General features: G+C 37.4%; 1 protein-coding gene across 1 annotated transcript in view; it reads left to right on the top strand.

Annotated features, from left to right (window-relative positions):
• Window positions 1-21,103, top strand: part of CTNNA3 (catenin alpha 3) — a 1,492,024-nt gene that overhangs the window by 347,059 nt on the left and 1,123,862 nt on the right. Inside the window, exon 6 of the mRNA XM_053922528.1 lies at window positions 5,931-6,194. Coding sequence (XP_053778503.1) covers window positions 5,931-6,194 — 264 coding nt within the window. The remainder of the gene's footprint in view (window positions 1-5,930; window positions 6,195-21,103) is intronic.

Here is a 21,103-nt window from a genome sequence, read left to right as displayed (position 1 = left end):
AACTTTTTTCCCATTACTGTGTTTCTTACTGTGGTCTCTGGTCAGTGATCTTTTACATTACTATTGTAATTAATTGGGAGCACCACAAATAACACCCATGCATGTTGACAAACCTAATAAATGGTGTATGTGTTCTAACTGCTCCACCAATGGGCTGTGCCCAGTCTTGCTCCCTCTCCTGGGGCCTCTCTATTCCCTGAGACACAACGGCACTGAAATTAGGTCAGTTAATAACTCTACGGTGGCCTCTAAGTGTTCAAATGACAGAAAGAGTCACACATCTCTCACTTTAAATCAAAAGCTAGACATGATTAAATTTAGCAAGGAAGGCATGTCAAAAGCTGAGATTATACCAAAAACTAGGCCTCTTGCACCAAACGGCTAAGTTGTAAATGTGAAGGAAGAGTTCCTGAAGAAAACTCAAAGTGCCGCTCCATTGAACATATGAATGATAAGAAAGTGGAACAGCTGATATGGCGGACGTTTTAGTGGTCTGGATAGAAGGTCAAGCCAGCCACATTCCCTTAAACCAAAGTCTAATCCAGAGCACTAAGGCCCTAACTCTTCTTAATTCTCTAAAGGCAGAGAGAGGTAAAAAGCTGCAGAAAAAAGGTAAATGAAGCTGGTAGAGGCTGGCTCATGAGGTTTAAGGAAAGAGGCCAACTACGTAACATGAAAGTGCAAGATGAAGCAACATGTACTGATGTAGAAACTGCAGGAAGTTATCCAGAAAATCTAGGTAAGGTAATTAATGAAGGTGGCTGCACTGACAACAGGTTGTCAATATAGACAGAACAGCCTTAGGACTGTCATTGCTAGAGAGGAGAAGGCAATGCCTGGCTTCAGATCTTCAAAGGACAGGCTGACTCTCTTGTTTGGGGCTAATATAGCTGGTGATTTTAACTTGAGGCAAGTGATCATTTATCATTTCAAAATCTTAGGACCCTTAAGAATTATGCTAAATCTGCTGTGTTTGTGCTTTATAAATAGAACAACAAATTCTGAGTGACAGCATGTGCTTACAATATGATTTGCTGAATATTTTATGCCTACTGTTGAGATCCATTGATTAGAAGAAAAGATTCAAAATACTAGTGCTTATTCATAACACACCTGCTTACCCAAGAACTCTGATGGATGTGTACAAGAAGATTTAGTCTTTTCATACCTGCTAATGCAAAAATCATTCTATAGTCCATGGATTGAGGAGTAATTTTAACTTTTAAGACTTATCTAAAAAAAATTTTAGAAGGTTATAACTGACATAGATCGTAATTCCTCTGATGGATCTGAGCAAAGTAAACTGAAAACCTTCTGGAAAGGACTCACCACTCTAGATGCCATTAAGAATATTTGTGATTCATGGGCAGTGGTTAAAATATCAAGAACGGTAGTTGGTTTAAACCCTCATGGATAACTTCAAGGGGTTCAAGACTTCATTGGAGAAAGTAACTGCAGATGTGGTAGGAATAGTAAGAAAACTAGAATTAAAAGTGGAGCCTGAAGATATACTGAATTGCTACAATCTCATGATAAAACTTTAAGGGCTGAGGAGTTAGTTACTTCTTATGGATGAGCAAAGAAAATGATTTCTTGAGATGAAATATACACCTGGTGAAGATGTGAAGATTGTTGAAATGACAACAAAGGATTTAGATTATTACATGAACTTAGTTGTAGCCATCAACATCAAGGCAAGTCCCTCCACCAGCAAAAAGATTATTACTTGCCAAAGGCTCAGGTGGTGGTTAGTATTTTTTTTTTTTTTAGCAGTAAAGTGTTTTAATTAAGATATATACATTGTTTTATTAGATATAATGCTCTTGCATAATTAATAAACTATAGTACTGTAAACATAACTTTTATGTGCTCTGGGAAACCAAAAAATTCTTGTGACTCATTTATTGTGATATTCGTTTTATTGCTTTGGTCTGGAGCCGAACTGCAGTATCTGCAGGGTATGCTTGTACTTGCTGCGGCGCCTGCCACCTGCAGTGGCCTGCGTGCTCCTCGCTCTCATGCCTCAGGTCTTTCTTTACACATGCAGTTTTCTTAGCTTGTTTTTTTTTGTTGTTGTTGTTGTTCTCAGGGAAAACTCCTACCAGTTTAAAATTCACCTCCTCTGAAAAATTTTCTTTAATCTCCTCAAGCTGAGGGACTTTCCTCTATTCTATGAATTACTCTATTTTAACTCCCATATAAATTTATTTGTTTTCCCTTCTGATCTATAAGCTCTTTATCTTTGCATTCCTTATATATAGCAAACTGTCTGATGTACAAACAGTAGGAGCCAAACAATATATTTTGGATACATTGTCGAATTAATTAACTGATAGCTTAGGGCCCTCCATTTATATATTTTTTGATCTTTAAAATCCTTAAATATATTTTGTTCTCCTGCCAGAGTTAACACTCATATGTTATTTTTCTACCCACTTGCACAGACTTGTAAGGTCTTCTTCTTCTTTTTTTTAATCCCATCTGTGTATATCTTCATCAGCTAGAGGCATTTAATGTCTCCTTAACTTGGAAAGCTCATGTGAGCTTTTACTTCTGGAGCATTTAAAAAAGATGTTAAATAAGTATCAATCCCCGAGGAACTGAATTCTTTATACTTCTCCATCCAAAGAAAGCCCTAATCAACCCTGTCATTTAATTCTTATTTTGACTTGGTTTAAATTTTTAAGGTAAAGAGACAACATAGGAATCTTGGAGCCCATGGTATCATCAGTTAAAACAAAATAAAATAAACACCATTACAGCCTTCTCTGTAGAAGGCTGGCTTTCATTAGTTCCCCTTTTGTTTATGTGCCTATTTATTACATTAAATTTATCCTTTGGGATATCCTTTAAGAGAAATGATCTTGCCTTCTCTATTCCCTTTCCTAAACACTCTGTAACCTGCATTTCTTTTCCCCACCAGCTGCCCCAACACGTCGTTTTTGTGGTATTCACTAAACCTGCCCTTTATCATAGGCTTTATCAGGTTACAATTTGGCATCAGTGCTCATTAAACATTCTGTAATTGCCTTGGGTAGAGACAACAAAGCTTAGCCTCAAAAATACATTGGATTTTTTAAATTCCAAAGTCCCTATGCCTACAACATTAAAGTCACCATAATTTATCATTAGATTTACATAGTCACCATCGTAGTAAAAGAAATAACATTTTTAACTTTAGCCTTCTTAATAATATATGTTCACAGACTTCCTTCTTTCAGAAACTACCTAAATGTTGACCCTGCCATTCTACATAAAAGAAGAATACATTGTGTGTATGACACTTCAGGGGGAATTACATAATAAGTTTTGGTATACTGATGCAGATAATTTTCTTCAGCTTTTTCTGAATATTTATACTTTTTATTGTTTTCCTCTGAGGAGTTGTGCATCCTTTCAAAACATTAATTTATTTATCTTTTCAAAACATTAAATTCTTTGTCCTCTAAGTTACACTGAGGTAAATGTAGATAGTGCTATAAAATTATGGAGAATATGAAAATCACCAAGACCATAGCAGGACAAAGACAGTACACCAAGTGTGATAAATTTAAGGAATAAAATAATTCTGTACTCTTTTTATAAGTCTCTACCCTTTTCCAAGTACGTTTGTTTCCTGATATGCTACTTACTCAGTTTTGTTTTGGGAAAATACCATTATCCCCATTATTATAGATGGAAAAACAGAAAGTGTAGAAGACGTACCCAGCACATAGTGTTCATGACAAAGATGAAACTAGAACCCGGGCCAGAAATATAAGGGGGAAATCATAGCAAATCAAGAAAACCACAGTTTCTATTCTTGGGTAATTAGTGAGTATGAACAATGGGTTGACAGCTACTTCTAACTGCCTTCCCTGCATCTTGTAAATAAGCTGATATCCCCCAAAGCCTGCATGAAGTAGTTGACAGCCTTTATTTTCAGAAAACAAGGAACTAAAAATACAGTAGCACAGCCATTTATTAACCTCAGGCAACATTATCCTTGGTAGCAGAGTCTTGGGAAAAACGTGATTTGAAAGACTTAGGTTTAGATCTCTGTGCTTTTACCAGCCTCCAAATCTTCTTATACTAAACACCTATCTAGTTAAAATGGAGTTTAATAATTCTAGCTTTACAACTTCAAGAGTTGTTGGTGATGATCAATAAGAAGCTCCATCTAGAAGCACAGCATAAACTATGTCATCATACAAATACAAGTCCTTGTCTTTGTATAGCAAATGAGGGAAATCCTTCCTGTGCAGGAGAGAGTGTAGTGTAGTTATTGGGATCATGCCTTAGCAGTCACACTGACTTATGTTACAGTATAAGAAATGCCACCATCTAGCTCTGTCACTTGGCTTAGGAAGTTAGACTCTCTAAACCTCAGTTTTTTCATCTTTAAAATGGGGAAAAATATTTATCATGAGTTTCTTTATAAGAATTACATGAGATAGTATATGTGGAGAGCATAAGTTATTGTTCAGGTCCCTTGATTAGTTTTAATTATAATAAACATTTTATTTATATTAATGTTTTTAGATTTCCAGAAAAGTTGCAAATATAATAAAGGGAGTTCCTGCCTACTTCTCCCCTGGTTCCCTTCATTGTTAATATCTTTGATTTGCCACAACGAACAAGCAAACAGTGATGAATTACTGTTAACAAAACGCAGGCTTTATTTGGACTTCAGCATTTTATCCCTGAATAACTGATTTCTTTTCCAGGATCCAATTTGGGGTTCCACATCGCATTTGATTGTCATGTCTCCCAGTATCCTCTGGTCTGTCAGAGTTTAAAAATCAGTCTCCTTGTTTTTCATGACCTTAGTAGTCTTGAGGAACACTGCCTAGGTATCATGTGGGATGTTCTCCTGATTGATTTTGTTTATTGTTTTTCCTATGATTAGACTGGCACTGTGGACTTTTAGAGAGAATACGAGAGAGATGAAGTGCTCTTCTTGCCACAGTGTACCAAAGGGTACATGATACCCCTGAGACATCGCTAATGATGCTAACCTTCATCAGTTAGTTTAGGTAGTGCTTGTCAGAGGCTTTTACTGTACCCTGAGTTAGTTTTGACCAGCTGTCACTTGTATAGGACTTCTCTTCCCTCTCTTCCCACTGTTCAGAATGCTTTTCATTTATGGTTACTGCGAATGTCATCCCACTGAAAACATCTTCTGTGACCATCCAAACCAAAGCAGCTTTCTGCTCTCAATCAGTTTCCATGACATTTTACTTTTGTGGGGTTTTTTTCCACAGCATTTCTCATTACCTGAAATTGTCTTGTATTGTTTACCTAGTTTATTGTGTGTCGTGAGGCTCCTCCCCCTCAAACAAGAACATAAGCTTGGGGAGAATAAGGTCCTTATAGGATCGTTTACAGCTATACATTTGGTATCCACACAAGGGCTAGCACACTCTAAGTGCCCAATAACTATTTGTTGAAAAAGTGTCAGAGAAAGATATAGGATTAAGTTGTTAATAAGTGAAAGAGTGGAAAACAGTAGAATGGTAGGAGGTTCAATTTAGTATCTTAACTGAATTGGTTTAGTTTTAATGAGAAGGTTAAATGCAATCATCAGCATCGATGGAAATAGGTAATCAGTATTCTTAGAATTCAAATTCTCTTTTAATACTCTTAATAACATGAATGCCAGAGTAGTTTTTTGACTTGTAAGGATATGACTGACAAATGTAAGATCTACTCGATATTACTCATCTGCACCATTGTGACCTTAATTTGCTAATTGGCTCAGCTTTCCTATTATAGAACTTTTAACAGAGTCTGAAGCAGTGTAAAAATGATTGATGGCCTTGATTTTAACTTATGGATGACGTGCTAGTGTCTATTATCTTTTCATTTATATTGACAGAAAAATAGAGCTTCTTTGTATAAATCTTCCATGACTCATTATAAGGCAACTCTCTTTTTATTTTCATCCTCAGGACTTAAAATCTCCAAATCAGAGGGATGAAATTGCAGGGGCCCGGGCCTCATTGAAGGAGAACTCCCCGCTCTTGCATTCAATTTGTTCAGCTTGTTTGGAACATTCTGATGTTGCTTCCCTCAAAGCCAGCAAGGACACAGTTTGTGAAGAGATTCAAAATGCCCTCAACGTAATTTCAAATGCTTCCCAAGGCATCCAGAATGTGGCGGCCCCAGGGGAATCTCAGGCGGCAACTCTGGGAAGTGCCCTTGATGAGCTTGAGGTAAGTCAAAAGAAAGATAAACTATGATTCGATATCCCAATATGAAAGTAAACAGAAGTGGGTCTTCAGATCCATGTGTCGGAGTTTAGAGCATGAGTAGATAAAGATCCATTCGTCCAATTAGACTTTATTATTGTGTCGTATCTTCCAATGAATTAATTAGCAGAAAGACCTCTGATTCCTTTACTTGTCTGCCAAGGAAGTCAACAAATTTAAATTAGGGATTGTTAATTAGATTGTAATGATTATTTTATATAAATCAACTTATGAAATGTAGAATTTATTCATTTCACAAATGCTTATTATTGTCACTGTTCTTTGTGCTTGGGCTATAATAGATCACTCCCCCCATGAAGCTTGCATTCCAACAGGGGAATTTAGGCAAAAACAAAAAAACCCCAGAACAATAAACATTATAGATAAGTAAACTGTATAGAATGTTACATTGAGAAAGTGAGATATTATCAAAGGCTTGAAGGAAGTTAGAGGATCAGCAGAGGAGATCTAGAACAAAGGCTTGAAGGCCTGTCCCTGTGTTTGGGTGACAAGCACCCTAGCTGGGGGATGGGTGGGGAGCACGAGGGGATGAGTAGTAGAAGCTGAGGTCAGAGACCCAGGAAAGTTAGGTTATAAAGGGCTCCATAGACTTTTAGGGACTTTGGCTTTTACTTCCAGTTAAATGAGATTCATTGTAAGGTTTCAAGCAGAGGAGTGACATGCTGGTACTACAGTGACAGTGTGTGGATCATAGACTAAAGGGACACTAAAGGAGAAGCTGAAAAATAATTTCCAGACAGCCGAGTGCTCTGGTCTCTCTTGGGCAGGAGGTCTTTGTGGTAACACAGGTTTACACGCACTGCCTCATTCCACCTCACATTTTACTTTGGGCCAGGATGGCATTAGTAAATATTAAGACTGAATTTTGTTAGGAGAGTCAACCAGATTTGATGGAATGGTTGTGGGATGTGGGAGAAAGGGAGGAGTCCTAGCTGGAATTTGAGATACAAGGTGTTTTAGGAAGTAATATGTGTGAAGGGTAGAGAGGAGGAGCAAGACTAAGCAGAGGAAGAAATCTACTTGAGAGCCACACCTACAAAGCCTGGACCAATCAGCAGGGAGCTCTGGAGAGAAGATTGTTCTTGAGTGTACCTTGTCAGGCAGAAAATCCAGGCCTTCATGCCTCTTTCGGTCACTTGAAGGAGGTCATCCTGCCCAGTGGCTGGGAGTGGAGTGCAGCCCCCTGCAGCTGAAACAGATCCTGAAAGAACGGATAACTGGGGGCCTGTCTGCTGCCCTCACTCCCCACAGCTGGGCAAGTCCTACCTGGAAGGGGAAGTGGGCAGCATCCCTGTGTATCTCCCGCATATCACTGCAAGGTTTTGTTTTGTTTTGTTTTGGCAACTGGTTGGATGAAGTTTCTATGAGCTATCATGGGGACTACTGTGGGTGAAGCTGGTCTTGAGAAGAAACTCAATTTTCAACATGTTGAGTTTGAGATATTTATGAGACATTCAAGTATAATGTCAAAGATCATTGGCTACCCGAGTCAGGCATGTAATTGCTTAATGGGGGCAACAGCGGATAGTGCCTAAGGATACGGGTCCTAAAGCCCAAATGCCTGGTTTCTGTCTCAGCTGTGACTCTTACTACCCATGTGACCTTAGGAAACTTATTGTATTTAACTCTCAGTTTTCTCTCCTATAAAATGGGGATAATAATAAAACATATATCATTGTGTTGTTAGAAGCAGTGAATTAATACATTTAAAAATGCTTAGAGCGGTGTCTGGTACTTAATAAGTGCTCAGTAAATCTTAGCTCCCATTATCATTAATGGAAATGACTATTTGGAGACAGATTCTTCTATACTGAAGAAATCAATGCTACTAAAATGATTAAGTTTTATTAATAACAAAAATAAACTAAACACATAACATATAATTCCTATGCTGTTCTTAATTTTATTAGTTGCATGGTAAAAATATTAGATACTCTATTTAAACTTAGAATAACCTTTCTTGTATGCTTTTCTGTTACATGTTTTTAAAAAAGTCCCTGCATTTGTAATCCAGTATTATTCAATTTCTAATTATTGACATGCATGTGAAAACTTATTAAATTCCTAATTATTGGCATCTATGTGAAAAATTTTGGAACTATTTGTCTAAATAGGGTGGAAGATCAGTGGCGACTCTTTAATAATACCCCATCATCTTTTCGTTTGCCCTGTGCAATGAGCACTCAATGAACTTGTCCTTTAGATGTGTGCCTTGTTGTCTAAGAAGATTGAAAGCTCCTTGTGGGCAAGATGGATTCTTACTAATTTTACATCAGTGGTACTAGTAGAATGATAGGTTCCCTACAAATTAAAAAATTAACAGTTTTGATAGCTAAACACTTAACATGAATTTAGAACTTAATTATTAGAATCCCTATAAGATAAGCACTTCTATTTTTTCCGCAGAAAATAAAACTGAGACATACATAGGTTATGTAATTTGCTTAAGTCAGAAACCTAGTGAGTGATAGTAGCCAGGATGTGAATCTCATCACTGATTCCCAAAGATATTTTTAACTTCTGTGCTATATTGAATTCTTACAGATAGAACTTAATGTGCTTAATTAAAATTCAATGCAATTTATGCTGAGAATCTTAGCCTCTGTGAACCATCAGATAAATTATAAATGTAAGCAATTCTAAAAGGTAGAATAACTTTTTAGTGAAAAGGGCTCTGTACCTGGGTCATTTAGGTAGAAATAATCTGTATGTGGGGAGTGGCTAGTAAGATGAGGTGGAATTTTTTAGATTGCACATATAGGATTATATGTCATTGTTCCCAGTGCTACACATAATTGTGTCAGGGGATGGGATGCTTGCATATATGGTCCAGTTTGTACATTCTATATTCCTAGGATTGTACAAGAAAGAAGATTGTTCCTCCTTTTGGGACTTCTGTTTTCTCACTTCAGTTGAAAGTGGCTGTTATAGGCAAGGAATGGCAGTGGTTAGAGAGGAGGGAGAGGAAGAGGTGGGAAGGAGAGAGAGAGGGAGGGAGGAAGGCAGAGAGAGAGAGAGAAAGAGAGAGAGAGAGAAGGGTAGCTTTGATGGCAGTGGGAAGAGGAGTGGTGATAGTTGGAGTCATCCCTTTCTCAAGCTGTGTGGCTAACTTACTTCTTCAGCACAAGGCAGGAGGGAGGGAGTCCCAAAGATATTTCCCTGAATCCTAATACTGTCTCAACAACCTTTAAAATTCAGTTCCAGTCAAAGCTAGGGATGCTCCAGCTAGTGCAAAATGCTTGAATTTTATATCTATTTTTATATCCAAGTTATAAATAGCTGCTGAAGCTGTCTGAACTAGATAAAGCAGAATTTATGAGCATTTAGCCTTTTAAAATGATTTTGTAAATTAAATGGTTGTACTTTTCTTTATTTATAGGAAGCAGTATTGGTAAAGGATCCAAAATAACCTTTGCTCTGTCTTGCTTCTGTAAATATAATACTTTGAAATAAATTGATGTAGTAAATACGCTGTTGGGAGTAAGTCTCATTAAATGTTTATGTTGTGGAAATGTATCAGCCTGCTTGCTCAACAGCTATCATGCAGAAGTTTTGTTTACTCTTTCATTCTGGTCCACTCCTGGTTGTGGCTATGAAATCTGAGATTTATTGGTACAGAAAATAGAAGCTGAATTAGTATACTTTCCAGGCTAAATCAATAGATTTATTGGAAAGGCTAATATGAATAATAGCATGTTCCTTCTGCATTTGCATCAGAATGAGAGTTGAAAAGTGTTAAATTGTAGATTAACAGAACTTTGAAAACATCTTTAAGCAGGACACTTTGCCAGTGAAAATTGCTTTGAAACTCCAAGTCGATCAAGATATGCTTTCTCTTGTATGGAGAGAAAAAGCAACTGTTGTAACCTGGTCCACGGAATTATCCAGATCATTTTGTGATAAAGATGATAATTGCAAAGGTGTTTTGTAGTGTCTTCTCATTTTCAAAGAGCTGCCATATTTATTTTATCTTCCTTTTTCATTATGTATATTCATTTATATATCATCATTCCTATATTTCTTTATTTGCTGTTGTATCTCCAACACCTAGACCGATGCTCTTATACGTAGTAAGTGCTAGGTGGATATCACTGAGTAAGTGAAGGAAGAGAAGAATGAACATAGGAGTGCTGCATGCCATTTTGTGATATTGGAGCAAAGGGCATTTTCCCCTTACCCCAGTTTTCCAACCGATAGTGTTAAGTACTTGGGGTAGGGACTTGACTTTACCTAAGTTTTAACTGAGACATGACTTTTGGTGAGGTAAGCCACCAGAAACATATCTAAATGATATACTGCTCAGATTTTCTGTGATAATGGAGCACAAAGAGAAAAAATTATTTTCTCTTAGTAGCTATCAAGCCTTAGGTTAGGTTCCCTGCAACTGCCAAGATATGCTGCCTTTTACTAAGAGTAATAATTTGCAGAGTACAATCCTTATATTTTTATGTTTTCACCTGAAGGAGAAACGAGACCCTACTGAATCGATTAGCATTTAGGAGCTAAAGCAGAATGGGCCTTACTGATATCTAGGAGCACGTCAACATGATTTTTTAAAAAGTGATTTAGTTTCAACAATATAGTAAAATAAAATAAAAATGATGCATCAAATATTTTTAAATACATACAATCCAATAGGTGACTTAGGAAAATCTGAGGTCAGCCAGGTATGCAGAGAGCTGAAATCCAGACTAGCAAGCCTGCCCCAGCAGCAGTATGCTGGGAGATGGGGGAATTTCTTTTTCATTATGGCCGGTAGCTAGGATTTTGAAAGACCATGAAGCAAGGACAGGAGACTAAGTCTATATACTGCCAACTGGAAAGTCACCCGAGATGCTTTCATAAAGCTGAGAATCCTTAAATTTGATCACCTCATCAGGTGAACAGACAAACACCAGCCCCTACAGCAGGAGACAGTATGAAGACTCAGCCGGCTTAACCTTGGCTGTGGGTGGTTCAGAAAAAAAAGAATAGAAAATACCTTGGAAATTTTCTAACAATAAATCTGCTCTTATCTGGACATTGGGTCAGAATTTATATTATCTATATAGCCTCTAAAACCCCAGCTGAAAATTTAAAGTTGTCCTGTGTTGGCAATACCTCTAAGTCCCCACCACGGTAAACTCAGATTTTCTCTGTACTTCACACCCAGTTCACAGAATATTCTCATGCAGATCCAAGGAAAATGAGTTCTAACAAGACACACAAATAAACTTCGCAGAAAGAACCAACTGCAGAATCAGGTCTGCAAACACTATGGATATTGAATATAAACAACAATAGTGTGCTTAATTCACAGTGCTCCTCCTTTTATTCATTGTGGTATGGGGTGTATTATGAAGAAACAAAAGACTGTTGAAATATGACTAGGAAGAACTATCTAAAATGAAAAATATAACCATAAAAAATTCAGTGATTAGGCAAAATGGGAGATTAGCAGATTAACTGATCTGAAAGATATATTTGAAGGAGTTTCTTACAATGTACCACAAAGAGACACAATACAGTACATTGTTTAAAAAGCAGTTAAGGTATATGTAAGATGGTGCCACAAATTCTAAAATATTCTAATATAAGATTCAGAAGAGAGAAAGTATAAAAGATACTAAGAATTTCCTAAAACTGAAGGAAGACACCAAGCTCTGGAGCTACCAAGCTCCTGAATTCCTAAGCAACATATATAAGAAGAAATCCACATACACATATTGTAGCAAACCTAAAGAACGCCAGAAACAGAAGAAAATGTTTAGAAGACATGGAGAATTTATTCTCAGTGAGCTGGTAAGACACCCTCCATACATGGACACGTTGAGTAAACGAATGCACGTGGATCATTCCACTGAGAGAAAACCAGAAACAGATTCAGAGACTCCTGTACATTGGGTGACTGAGAACACAAACACATCAAAACAGGTAGGAAAAGCTGAAACACATTCTCCCCACAATCTTCACCCATAACACAGCACCGTATAATTGAGGGGGAGCCTCCATTTCCCAGCTTCTCCATGAAGAGCAAAGGATTGGGCCATAGATCTAGTGCCTCAAGTTTATGACTGCTACCAGGGCAACTGCCCCCTAATTTGCCTGTTTTGGGGAGCTAATAGAGCCCAGTGTTTCTTAGTCCCTTGGGACCATAGGCAACAAAGAGGCAGTTGTAAACGGGCGTGCAAGTACTTCCTTTGGCTCTTTCCTCGCCTCAGTGCAAAATGGGCAGGCAATAACACCCAACTCTCAGATGCTTCTTGGAAGGGGTTAGATGGCTCATTTAATGCCCTCACGTTTCCAGCTGCTGACCATTGCCTGGCTTCTAACCTACCTGTGTCTGGGATCTGACAGGACAGGTGATCACTAGTCCCCCAGGAGCTTTTTACATTTTCCAGTTGTGTGGGCACTTTTTACATTTTCCATGCTTCTCAGAACTCTGGGATGGGATTTAGTGCTACTTAGTGTTAGTTTAGTTAATTAGGGTGTGCCTTAGTGGGAAATACAAATAAGAAAAAGCATGGAGGAAAACTGGATATAGAGGTGATGAAGAGACTGTGTAACAGGAGTAGACAATTCACACTTCATACTGGTTGAAATCCAGCTTAGGAAAGTTCATTTAAGGCATGTCATACAGGGCCTCTAAGTCGAGAAATTTTTGTTTTTCTTTATTATCATTTATTGACCACCCCATATGCACAGTGGCCAGTTTGTCATTTGATTTGGTGTATGGAAGTGTGCATGTAACAGAACACATATCTTTCACATATCCATCGTCTTCACAGACAATGGGTCAAAAGCAGCAATGGAAAGTTTAATTAATTCTGCAAAGTAGATATATTTGGTCATTAAGATTGCTATTTATTTTTAAATTTAGTTAATTTCTTCTTTTATCATTATTAACTCCTACTTTCTAATTTCTGATAGTTAATTTTGCTGTTCTTTTATAATATTGAGTTTATTTTTAGTTTTTACCCCTTTGTTTGTCTTCCTTGTTTTAAAATAAATTCATTCATGCTGTTATATTTCCTCTCAACACCTTGAATTTCAGAGGCAGTACCTTTATTTGCTTATTTTTTTTCAAAATACACATTAATTTTAATTTATCTTTTCTTTTTGACTAAGAGTTTAAGAGGGTGTTTTAAAAGTTTTAAAAGTGTTTTTTGTTTGTTTTTGTCATCCTTTTAAATTAATATCTAGCTTTACAGAATTTTGGTCAAAAAAATGTAGGTTTTAATTTATAATTTTGCTTGGGATTTTCTTTGAAACTTGTAGAGATTTTCTTTGTGGTTTACTTCATTTATTTTTAAGTTCCATATATATTTGAAAAAAATATTTATTCTTCAATAGGCAATTCTAAAAAATCTATTATCTTTAACTTCTTAATTTTAATCAGTAAGTTATATACATCCTTGCTGTTGTTTCCTACCTCACTTGTTGGAAAGAAAGGAGTCGAAGTTTCCTATATTACAGTAGAATTCCCTTCCTTTTTCTCCTTGTATTTCTAGTGGTATTTTGTTACATGCGCTTAGAAGCATCATTAGGCTCAGAAATGTTCTTGACTGTTATGACTTCCTGATGGGCTGTACCTTTTATCATTATTAAGTGCTCCTGTTATCCTGTTTAATAATGTCTACTCTGAATTCCGTTTTGTCTGGTATTAATTATCCTGGCTTTCCATTAGCATTTTCCTGGTGTAGCTTTAGTATTAATGTTATTCATTTATGATTAAATTAATCATTTCATAAGGAATGCATGGATCTATTCTTGTAAAATAATCATACAACTACATAAATATGTAAAGAAAACATTAATGTCCTTTTATGATCCATCTCAATTCTATTCTTATTGATAGAAATAACTGCTAATAAGGATTTGCTATATATTTTCCAGACCCTTTTTTAGGCAAATACACATTTTTTCCCTTTATTTTTTTTTTCTTCTGAAACTCCTACTATCATTGATGTTGGCCTGTTCAGTTGAGTCTCCTGGTTTTTAATTTTTTTCTCATACTTTGCATATTCTGGCCATTTTCCTTTCTGGGAGAATTCTTTGTTTTCTTGTCACTGATTTGTTGTTAGGTGTTCATTCTGCTCTTCAGGTCTTCAGTTGTGTAGTTTTTGCTTCTGCACTATCATTTTTAATTCCCAAGAACACCATGGTGTAACTGTGGAGATTCTTTTTATAGGTATACACTTAAATTCCTTTGAGGATGTTAATTATACTAATTATACTTCCTTAAGAGTTTAGTTCTCTCTGTTGAACTTGAAGCCTCTCTTTAATTCTGTTAGTGTTATTTCAAATGTTCGATGATTAACCACTTGAATAAGAATCACTTTGGGTGTTAGTGAAAGTGAAGATTACTCTTCATAGAGTTTAACAACGGGGTCATGAATCTTTTTCAAGAAACACGCTTCTGAGGTGATCCTTATATACTCTAAATGTTGAGACCATTCCTCTACCGGAGGTGTCCAACCTGCGGCCTGCGGGCCACACACAGCCCAGGATGGCTGTGAATGTGGCCCAACACAAAATTGCAAATTTACTTAAAACATTATGAGATTTTTTTGTGTGTGATTACATGTCACACTGTATTTATTTAATGTGTGCCCCAAGACATATTAGATCCACTACTAGATCTTGTTACTTCATGTATTAATATGACAAATTGAAAATATTTTAATAACTGTTAATGGACTTGGTTTCCTTTTGAATGTGTCTTTTATTTTATGCATTAGAATTATTTTGAGGACAGGTTTTAGTTTTCACCAGATTGCCAGGGGAGTCCAGGACACAATAAAAGTTAAGGACTTCAGTCTGCTTAACTTGTGACTCCAATCTAGGCCAATTGTTGAGTCATATTTTTTTTCTGAGAGCAAGATATTGGCTTAAATGTTCTACCCTATAATTATTTAGTAAAGAGTATGTTTAATTCCTAAAGCCTCTGATTCTATAGTCATGTTGGAAAGTCTTAGGGGTTTTTTTTATTGAAGTCTTTTTTCCCTAACTGGAATTTTTCTTAAGTTTTTCCACTAGCTTGTTCTTTCTTTTCTCCCTTTCTCCCTTCTTTTCTTTCTTACCCTTTACCTCCCACATTTTCCCTCCTTGTTTCTTCTTTTATTAATTTGTCCTTTTAATTTTTTATTGAGAAGTTAATGTTTTTTTTTTTTACATGGAAGTTTATTAACTTTATTTTTTTTTCTTTTCTTTTCTTTTTTTTATTTTTCTTTTTAATATATTTATTATGCTATTACAGTTGTCCCATTTCCCCCCCCCACTCCACTCCATCCTGCCCTCCCCCCTCCCTCCCACATTCCCCCCCTATAGTTCATGTCCATAGGTCATACTTATAAGTTCTTTGGCTTCTACATTTCCTACACTATTTTTACCCTCCCCCTGTCTATTTTCCACCTATCATCTATGCTACTTATTCTCTGTATCTTTCCCCCTCTCTCCCCCTCCCACTCCCTTAATGACAACCCTCATGTTCTAGTTGTTTGCCTAGTTTGCTCTCGTTTTTGTTTTATGTGTGGCCGTTAATAACTGTGAGTTTGCTGTCATTTTTACTGTTCCAATTTTTGATCTTCTTTTTCTTAGGTAACTCCCTTTAACATTTCATATAATAAGGGCTTGGTGATGATGAACTTCTTTAACTTGACCTTATCTGAGAAGCACTTTATCTTCCCTTCCATTCTAAGTGATAGCTTTGCTGGATAGAGTAATCTTGGATGTAGGTCCTTGCATTTAATCTTGGGTAATGTAATTATGATGTGCCTTGGTGTGTTCCTCCTTGGGTCCAGCTTCTTTGGGACTCTCTGAGCTTCCTGGACTTCCCGGAAGTCTATTTCCTTTGCCAGATGAGGGAAGTTCTCCTTCATTATTTGTTCAAATAAGTTTTCAATTTTTTGTTCTTCCTCTTCTCCTTCTGGCACCCCTATAATTCGGATGTTGGAACGTTTCAAGGCGTCTGGGAGGTTCCTAAGCCTCTCCTCATTTTTCCAAGTTCTTGTTTCTTCATTCTTTTCTGGTTGGATGTTTGTTTCTTCCTTCTGGTCCACACCGTTGATTTGAGTCCCAGTTTCCTTCTCATCACTATTGGTTCCCTGTACATTTTCCTTTGTTTCTCTTAGCATAGGCTTCATTTTTTCATCTGTTTTTCGAATAGATTCAACCAAGTCTGTGAGCATATTGATAACCAGTGCTTTGAACTGTGCATCCGATAGGTTGGCTATCTCTTCATCGCTTAGTTGTATTTTTTCTGGAGCTTTGAAGTGTTCTGTCATTTGGGCCATTTTTTTTGTTTTTTTTGTTTTTGTCTTGGCGCGTCTGTTACTTTAAGGGGCAGAGCCTTAGGTGTTCACCGGGGCGGGGTAATGCTGGTGGCTGCGCTGTGACGCTGTACGTGGGGGAGGGGTCGAGTGGGAGCAATGGCGCCCGCCTTACTCTCCTCCGGATTTCAATCTTTCACTCCGATACCCACAATCAAACTGGGCCACTCTGGTGCTGGTTCCCGAGTAAGTGGGCCTGTGCACACTCTAGGCCCCTGTGGGTCTCTCCAACGACCTCTCCTGTGAGGCTGGGAGTCTCTCCTGCTGCCGCCCCAACCCCCAGGGGCGTTTTCAATCAGAGGTTTGAGGCTTTATTTCCCTGAGCTGGAGCCCTGGGTTACGTGGTCTGCTTCGCTCCCTGCCGTTTGTCCAGTTTCTCTGTGGGTGAATGTGGTGCCGCGGGGTGCTACCCGCTGCTCTGCCTGCCCGGCTCTCCACCACTCTGAGTCCGGCCCTCTGGGTTTATCTGTGCAAATGTGGGGCCACAGGGTCTGCTAGTGCTCAGACTGCCTGCGCCATTTGTCCCACACTCCGCCAGTCTTGGTCCCGCTACAGCCACGCGAGTCCTCTCCACCCCGGTGCCGTCTCCGCCCCTCCTACCAGTCCGGATGAATGGTTATTTTCTATTTTCTTGGTGTTGGTCCCCCTTGCTGTTCGATTCTCTGTCAGTTCTGGTTGTGCGAGGAGGCGCAGTGTGTCTACCTACGCCGCCATCTTGGTTCTCATATAGAGAAGTTAATGTTTTAATATAATAAAATATAAAATGATGTATTTACAAATTTAAATGATCCAATGATATCTAGTAAGCTTGGGGGAAATAAAGTTAAAAGAAACATCTCCTGCCAACCCAGAAAATCTTTTCACAAAGGTAGAAGATAAAGAAAAGCTTTATTGTTGAGTCAGCATTAACCAGAATGTGATGTTGTGAATCACAGGCAATCTGTTAAAGATATTGCAGATACAGAAAGAAATCTCACCATTTTATATAGCTAAGCAGATAAAACCCATTACATGTCATCAAGGTAATAAACAAGTCAAAATAAAAGAGGACTTGGCAGTACCTTTTACATACATAGTTCATCCTAAATTAACTTGGTAGTTGAAATGACAATCTGTGTTAGCTAATTGCCTTTATTCATAGGAAAATTAAACATGACAGAAGTAGGTTTGCAACTTGAAACCAGGTGCCCACAGAAGTTAGGCTTCTACCCTCCCTTGGAAAAGGGGAGATGTGGTTATTATCGTCTTTGATGATTACATTTCAAAGGCATGACTCTCAGGTCCTTGAGAACAATATTCCTGGGTTGAAAAGATGCCAAGAAACTCCTTTGGCTTTTAAAAAGATTTACATACATTCCAAAGGGACAGAGGAAAAATTACAATGACAAGTTTTCTAAAATAAATAGTGAAAGAAAGGGTGGGGGAAATCTCTTTCCTTTTTTCCCCAGAGAACATTTTTCTTTTTTTTCAGATTTATATTTATCTTTACTTTTTCCCAGAAACAAGCATTTTAATTTTATCCTTTGTGTATTATTCCAGAGGTGGTCTCTGCATATACAAGTGAGGTTATAACTGAAGGCTAAATTCCTGGCATAGTACCTGCTCTATAATGTTTGTTGAATCAGAAACGGTTCAGGCTGTATTCTCAAGGCTCTTATAATCTAGTAAGAAGCAATCAAAGAGGACTTTATGGAAAGGGAACTGAGCTGGTTCTTGAGAGATGCACAAAATTTTGATAGGATATTTAATGAATTTTCAGTTACCTAAAAGGGGTTTTATAAACTTCAATGTCTGAACAAACAGAAATTTGGGTATATGGGGTTTCTCTAATAAGTCCTTATTTTTTTTTGCATGGGCTGGAGGAAAACTCTACACAGGAATACACCATTAAGGATGAATAGCAAAACAGAATTGGGCTTAGTCATACTTGGAACTATCAATAAATCAGTGTACTTTGTTTAGTTCTAGACCTTATAAATTCAGCTTTCTTATTCATTGCAATTAAGTCATTTCATAGTACATACTTTTCTGGGAACAAAGTCCGTTAAGTCTTAGAGATTTGCTTTAAATTTTCCTTTTAATAAAAGCTTGTTTCCTTCTTAGGGAGACTTCATATATGCCTCTTTTAAAGAGAAGGCTAATATTGCTTTTTCTCTATAGTGATGAAATTGGGATTCCCAGCTGATGCTGCTAAATGCTGCACTGTACTGTCTACAGCAGGAGAATGGTAGACAATCTGGCTTGAAAACCAAATTTGGAAGAACCATTCTGAATGTCAAACTAAGAAATGTGAATTTTATTAAGGGATAAATATTTGATTATGGGAAGGGGAAAATCAAATAGATGTTGTAGGAAGATCAATCAGTCATGATATGCAGATTATTTTGCAGGTTTAGATGGAGGCAAGAGGCGTCAAAGATTCTGTAATATTTTCAGTAAGAGATAATAGGGACTAAACTAGGGTAGTTGAAATGAAAGGAGGAGAGACAGATGTGAAGAAGGGAGAACTGAAGAGTGTAGTGACTATGCCCGGTGAGAAAGGGGAAGCGGCTCACGACCACTTAGACACCAAGTGGGCCTACACTCGGAAGGGTGGTGGCATCTGCCCTCAATAGCAGAGTGAACTGAGTTGGGAGAAGGAGTTAGGATATAAAGCCAGGGAGACAACAGTAAAGAGATTATTATAAGAGTCTCAGCATTGAAAAAATATTTTTGGAGTTTCCCGAGGGGAAATCATTTCAATACAATTTACTATTTCCATGACTATTCCTTGGAATTAGTTAGCATTCAAAGTCCAGTAGGATATCTGCCGCTAGCTTCATTGAAGTGGAGATGTCTGCAGTTCCCTCATGTATTTGTAGATATGATTAGTAATCAGATTATTACAAAGCCTTCAGAATGTTATATTTACCATGTAAAGTGATCCATTATGGCCATTTTGTTGGTGTCATATGCAGCACACTTTATATATAGTGCAGTCAATCTGTTGGACAAAACACTGTGTTAAAAACAGATTGGTGCTTATTTGAGAAATGTCCTAGGAATAAGCTAAAATCAAGAGAAGTGGTGTATCCTATTAGAGTTTTAATCTATTTCTTACATTTAAAACATTTAGTAAAATATAATTTTTTTGGTGTTTAGTCCTGAGAATTTCAGCTTTAATTTAGAGGAATTTGTTTTGCTTTAATCAAAGTATGGAGGAAAGAACTTTAGAATTCTTTGTTTTTAGGACACAGTTTGATAAAATTTGGTTAGCTTTGCCCCTTAGGATGTCGATTACGCTCTATAATGGAAACCGTTGTTCGGTGGCCATGCTATTCCTAGAACTTGGCAACTGTAGCTTTTGTTAGCAGCTGGTGTTCACTGCCAAGTTTAAGATTTAGGGTTGCCACAGATCTACCATTTACAAACTTTATTTTTCATTTTAGTATTTACAGTAGATTTAGAAAAGTAAGAGAGGTGTCAGGCAATTATATTTCGAAACCTTATTAAACTTCATGCTGTAAGTAAAATTTCAAAGCTTGTTTTCTAAGAATAGTTCAAAAGGAAAAACCAGTGCCTTAAAATCCTAAACAGAAACTTTTTGTTGAAGATAGTATTGATTGTGAAGAAAATATTGCCAGTGCATTAGTTTTTATAATAAGTATCTTCAGTGATTAAAAGGAATGCAAAAATTTCTCATGTTTTCTTTTATAAATGTGGGGTGTCTTCACGGGTATACAACCTGTGCTTAGCGCCCCATGGCTAAAAGGGCCTCGTGTTTGGTTTCATTATCTGAAGGAGCTGTCTTGAGATTCGGAATAGGTTTTAAACAAGGGGCCCTGCCCTTCCATTTTGTACTGAACCCTCACATTATGTAGCTGGTCCTGCTTAAATCTTTTGGCTACTTTCAGATTGCCTTGCACTCTCCTTAGTTCCCATCATCTAATCTCAGCTCGCTATTACCATATGAAATCCAAGACAGAATTGCAATTAAAGTGAAATTTGCTAAGTTAGGTTGATTAGTGACATCTAAGTAGTTTGGACTAAGTGCAAGTTATATGTTCACAAAATCCTAGCTTTGTTAGCCAGAAATGACCACTTGAAGTTAAATGAATAATACAGCAGGATTTAAAAGAGGAAAGACCAAAAGCCCTAGAGCAAAGGGAAAAAATGAAAAGCAATGAATAGACATGAGGTGACTGCCAATACTCTGAGTCTTGTCCAAGCTTTCTATAAGCCGATCAAATGGCATATGTCATGTCCTGCAGATGGAAAAGCAGCCTGAGCACATGCATACAGCACAGATGCATGGATCTGTCTTGCAGCTGCGGGAGGTCATATTTGTTAAGCTGCCTGCCAGTAGCCATGAGTTTTGAAGGTTACTGACTGTGGGAGGAAGATTAATCTTATTTGCTTCCGAAGGAAACCATGCTGTCTCTAATAGGCATAGTGGTTTCTTCAATGCCTAGAATGAGTCTGACCATAGTTGTCTTCTCACATTTCTATCTTAATCATGTGAATATTGGGCGAGTATATGAGGTCAGTCTTACAGGGAGGAAG

Source organism: Desmodus rotundus, chromosome 4, assembly GCF_022682495.2.
Source record: "Desmodus rotundus isolate HL8 chromosome 4, HLdesRot8A.1, whole genome shotgun sequence".
In the NCBI taxonomy this organism is placed as follows: domain Eukaryota; kingdom Metazoa; phylum Chordata; class Mammalia; order Chiroptera; family Phyllostomidae; genus Desmodus; species Desmodus rotundus.
This window is presented reverse-complemented; position numbering and strand designations above follow the sequence as displayed.